At 40.1% G+C, this 5,037-nt stretch overlaps 1 protein-coding gene across 1 annotated transcript; it reads right to left on the bottom strand.

The window, feature by feature from the left end:
- Nucleotides 1–168: 168 nt before the first annotated feature.
- On the bottom strand, nucleotides 169–4,745 carry LOC139136207 (uncharacterized). The gene is made up of 4 exons (XM_070703947.1): nucleotides 4,370–4,745; nucleotides 2,736–2,933; nucleotides 1,405–1,824; nucleotides 169–814 (listed from the first exon to the last, which is right to left on the bottom strand). The coding sequence occupies exons 1-4, from the start codon at nucleotides 4,694–4,696 to the stop codon at nucleotides 719–721; spliced, it is 1,041 nt and encodes a 346-aa protein (XP_070560048.1). The 5' UTR covers nucleotides 4,697–4,745; the 3' UTR covers nucleotides 169–718.
- Nucleotides 4,746–5,037: the final 292 nt, after the last annotated feature.

The raw sequence follows: 5,037 nt of genomic DNA, 5'->3' as shown, positions 1-5,037 counted from the left end.
CAGTGGGAAAAGTTAGTTAAGTCAGTGTGTGTGACACACTCACTCAAATGGCATGCACAATCTTACAAAAACCTAACTGAAATTGGGCAACCCAGATCAGACTTTCCTAGTGATCGGAGGGACGTGCTACCTCAGTCAGTTTACCTGGTGAAACTCCCATGTCACGCCACTCACACATTTCATATGAGAACATACCACAAATCTTTGTGTCCACCCTACTCACACGTTTACAAATCGCAGACTTCAACCAAGTCTACCCTGGCCCCTTACTCTGGATTTTTATCCTTCAGACATAAATGAACATACGTTTTATGGTAATCACATGATCACTGAATTTTCGGTTTTGTTTTTATAATATGAGGGTTTGGTAGTTGTAAGTACAGTCATTCAAGTCCCTATGTGAGCAGTCCTTGGGCTTTTGAGTGATCTTTTGTTTAGTCATCTAACAAAATAGTCATTTTAAATTATGGTGCCACTACAATGTTGCAAAGTTAATTTCACTAAGATACACAGTAATAACAGGAGTAAAACTTCCGCTTTCCAAATTCAACTGATGAGGGCGCTATTATTCTCAAGACATGAACTTAGAAAGCGCTTTCCTTGAATTTTGTCAGCATCGTATATTGCAAAGAAGATTTTCAAGTGTTTCAAGTCATCCCCGCATGTGAACGTTTAAGAAACAGATTTCCATGGTGTAAAGAGACGTTGGCAACTGTTGCTAGGCGGTACACCTCTCTTTGCCTTCTTGGTCAGCTTCTATCGCGTCACTATCCGGATGACTGGTATCCAAGGGATATGCTTTCTGAGGAGTATTCTGAAATTAAAAAGACGTTTTATTAAAAAAAGTAAAAGCCCTATATTATATAAACAATGGACTCTCGAACGCCAATCGCGAGATTTCTCAAGACTCAAATATGCCAAATATGTAATTAATAATATCTGTCGGTTTTTTGTATACCAGCCACGTGAAAAAGGTCAACCCTGGCATGCCAGTATTTCTGGTAACGTGCATTTTTGTTATATCCCGAGACAAAGTTTGAATCAAGTGCACAGAATCATTTCCTTTGGGAGATTTTTTAATATGACAGAGAGACAGTTTACGGAAAATGTGTACGAGGGATTAAAAATTTAGGATTTATATTCTGAAAGGAGATTGAATGTTTATTTTTACATCGTCTTCAAACTGAAAACTTTTCGATTATATAAGCTTAACAGCCACACACCTTTACTCTTTTTTTTCATTTTATGGAACAAAACAGTCACATCACGGACCTTCTTTAAAAATAGAGGGACCATGGTCACATTTTACAGAAGCACGTTATTTCACTCATTGTTTTAAAGTGTTTTAAACTGCCCCCCCCCCCCCCCCCTTTAAGACAAGAAATGGTGAGAAATGAGTTATACCTCTCCGGGTGATAATTCTTCGACCTGTTGAGAGAGTTTATCTGCCGATCGTTCCGAGTTTCCCTCGTTTGGCGATGAGTTTGATGTAGTTGTAAATTCGTTCGAAGACTCTGCCGAACCTTCCTCGTTCGCAGACTGTTCGGCAGCTTGATCGCTGGATCTGCTCGACACTTCAATCCATGTGTACGTGTAAGATTGCGGGGATAGTCTCCTTGGAGGCTCGACGTCAGAGGAACCATATATACTAACGAGCGACCAATCCGTTGCCGCCGAGGAGGGTATATCATCTGAGATAATGCTTAGGCTGCTGGTGGAAATTTCTAGGGGGTCTCTAAAAGTGCTAGAGCTGCTTGCTTCGGACAGGTCACTGTCCGTTGGTAAAGGAAGACCTGCAGTGTCATCCTCGGGATACCCTGAAAACTAGCAAATAGTAAAAAAGTGTACCCTGTGAACCCATCCTCGTATAGTAAAGAGGTGTACCCTGTGGACCCATCCCCGGGATACCCTGAAACCTAGCAAATAGTAAGAAAAGTTTACCCTGTGATCCCAGGGGCTGTGAAGTTGCACGTAAAGTTGTATACCGTACTTCATTTGTCCATTAGACTCATTTATCTCGAGGTGCTATGGTTTGTCTATCTGTTACGGGACTATGTGGGGGTTTTTCGCCATATAAGAGGAAGGGTTCATAAGTGGTGTTTGTCTGCCGTACGAAAATTCAAAAATATGAATGTTAGAATTTGATTCATATTTAATATTTCCTCATCGATCATGCAGGGCTCTGTAATTCGGGCATTTCCATTGCTTTTCCTATGAGTAAAGATTGAGGGCTTGTCCCACCTTTATTATAACACTTGTTTTTAGATTACTAAAGGACGACAGAAATGTGAACGACGTATTTTCTTAGACTATTTACACGCCTCGGGGTCAGATATTCGGACTCTGAAATTTCTACGATACTTTTACTGATTTCCCGCTCGTGGGAGCTCAATAATTTTTAAAGTTTTTCCACCGCCATAGTTTTGTGAAAATCGAAAATTCAGTTTTTCCCCATAAAATAAAGACATGGATGGCGGCCATTTTGGAGTTCAAATATCGATTATGTTGTTTGATTTGATTCTTTAGCACCAAAATTTGCATGCTGACGCCTGATTTTTGTTTATTTGGTAAGAGAATAGTTGGAAATTTCATTGAGAAACCGTGGAGAATTTTTTTTTAAGTATTTTATTTTCGAGATACATATTATTCTTAAGACCTTGAATATAGCCACCACACCTCTTTTTGGCTGTTACAGAATAATTTAAATGTGTGAAAAAATGTGATTAAAATCTTACAATGTCTTCGTCGACGTCGATCCTAGGGAGGGCGTCATCTCCGGCAGCGTTATCGTGTCTCACGTCACCCAGCCCAACCGTTTCTGTTTTTCTGTTAGATTTCTCCACCGTGGGGCCGTGAGCAATAACACGTACGCTATCTGTGGATTGTGTGTCTTCCATGTTGCTGTCGCATGTGTCCTCCACAAACTGCTTTTCCTAAAAGCAGAAACGTGAATCGAGGTCAGCCGACATTTTTACCAGCATAGAAGTGGTAACATCCATGCTACAAAACTCGCAGCAATAAGGTTATGTTTTGAAATATTTGGAGGTTGAACAAGATATAACGTCTGTTGTGGTAGGCCCCTATTTCTGTGTTAACAAGAGTTAGGATAGGAACAAGTCTTTTAATCCAAAATGCTTCCCTAACACCTATTTTTATGTTTGTTTAATTGCAACAAGTTCAAATCAATCTTAAATGCCAAATGAAAAATAAGCGTGTTTCCGGTAAGATTTCTCCGAAAAGAAGAGAAGGTAGGCAGGTCGGAAGAAATTTGTTTTCATTTTTGTTCATGCTGCCTGAGACCTATAGTATACGGTAAAATATATTGAAGATGCGAAAAAATTGTCTGAGTCGGCGGTTTTTTCTAGAGTAGGTCGGGTTACTGAAAACACATCTTTTTATTTGGCCTAAATGCCGTATTAGACCGTTAAAATGAAGTCAATAGTCGGCTAATATTGTACTGCTGTCTCCTGATTCAACCTCTTGCATTTGTTGCATGCCGCGATGTACATCAATCGTTCACCTGTGACAGAACAGACATAGAGGTATATATAGCACACGTTTGTACTACCCTTCGGCACTAACTCCATGGTACAGATAATGGGTACATTAACCTTAGACACTTGAGTGTGAGTCTGTGTGTCAAGTGATAAGATGGATGCACATCTCGCTCTGTTGCATCGGTTAGATTCGTTGATAGAGCAACTTGTTCGTTTTGGTCTGTTATGTAGCGAGATCATCATAACACGCCACATGCTCATTCAGTGTCGTGATTCGCCAGAACATGTCACTTGACGAAAAACTAGATATGTGTAGTGCGTACCGGTTCAAAAATGTTACGTCAGAAGGTATTTTTTTGAACAACTATTTCCCTAGGGAAAAGATTTTTTTGAAAAAGTGCCCGGTCACGTGACCATACGCTCAGTGTCGTCTGCAACTTTGAACAATGGCGTGTGATTTAGAGCACAAAGAGCTAGCGACGGGGAATGAGTGACTATCCTCTGAGATGATCCATTCCAACAGCGTAGGAACCTGAAGAGATCATTGATTTCAAAGATTCAAGTGCAACCAAGGAAGTTATGCGGTATGCTATGGGCATTTTTTGCTTCTTTTTGTGAAGAAATTGGCACTACTGCGAGCACTAGGGCCTACTGTTACCGCCATTGAAAATCACCCAGTAGGCCTGGACTCTCAAAATAAGTTATCGTAGTGCCTATAAATATATATCTAAGCACATTCACAGCAACAACATAAAACAGCATGAGCATGTTATACCCTCTATATCCTCGGCCTACGGACATTACTGTGAACGTTATCAGTAGAATTTTCTGATATCTTTCATATTTGTTCAACTTGCTACCATTAGGCCTACCTCGTCCCTGGCTTCATTTTCAACCTGTGCCGGATCGTCTTCGGTCTGTGCTCTTTCACTGAAGATTTGTTCCGAGTTATCCGATGAGTATACGGGCGTTAGCATCTCGACCCTGTCACTCCACGCCGAAAGCGAGCCGCTCTCCTCTTCACTATCGTCGTCTTGAAAACGGTCGGAGAGCCATTTGGGAATAAAATCCCGAAAAAAATACAGCATGGCTGAACATAACCTCACAAATCGCCCGCCTCTGTACCGCGTACTATCATCTGTTGTATCAAATAGATTTCTGCTGTTTATGAGACAAAGACACAAGTTAGATGATACCATAGACAAACCAGGTCAAGGTAAAGAACAGTTGAAGATCATCACGTACAATGTTACCAATGCAAAGCGATGAAATCAAGAATGGATCCTCTCAGGTAGTCTTAAATAAGAATAATTAGCTGTCCAAGTATACGTGCGATGATTAAGTATGCAACTGAATTTATTATTATTATTATTATTACACTTTATTTATTACACTTTATTTAAAGAGGGTAATCTGATTACAGTAAAGTAATTGTAATACCATCAGAGCCCTCATGAAAAGAAGGCAAAATACACAAACAAATCATCGAATAAACAAAAACGTATGGAATAGACGAATAGAAGATGTCGAAGACAAAGGA

This window comes from Ptychodera flava, chromosome 7 (assembly GCF_041260155.1).
Source record: "Ptychodera flava strain L36383 chromosome 7, AS_Pfla_20210202, whole genome shotgun sequence".
NCBI lineage: Eukaryota > Metazoa > Hemichordata > Enteropneusta > Ptychoderidae > Ptychodera > Ptychodera flava.
Note: the sequence above shows the minus strand (reverse complement) of the source record. Positions and strands in the feature narration are given on the sequence as shown.

Coding starts and splice junctions, on each gene's coding strand:
- LOC139136207 (XM_070703947.1), bottom strand. CDS start 4,696: ATGGTATCATCTAACTTGTGTCTTTGTCTCATAAACAGCAGAAATCTA. Junction 2,934..4,369: donor AAAATGAAGCCAGGGACGAG/GTAGGCCTAATG, acceptor TTCTGCTTTTAG/GAAAAGCAGTTTGTGGAGGA. Junction 815..1,404: donor AAGAATTATCACCCGGAGAG/GTATAACTCATT, acceptor TTTTAATTTCAG/AATACTCCTCAGAAAGCATA.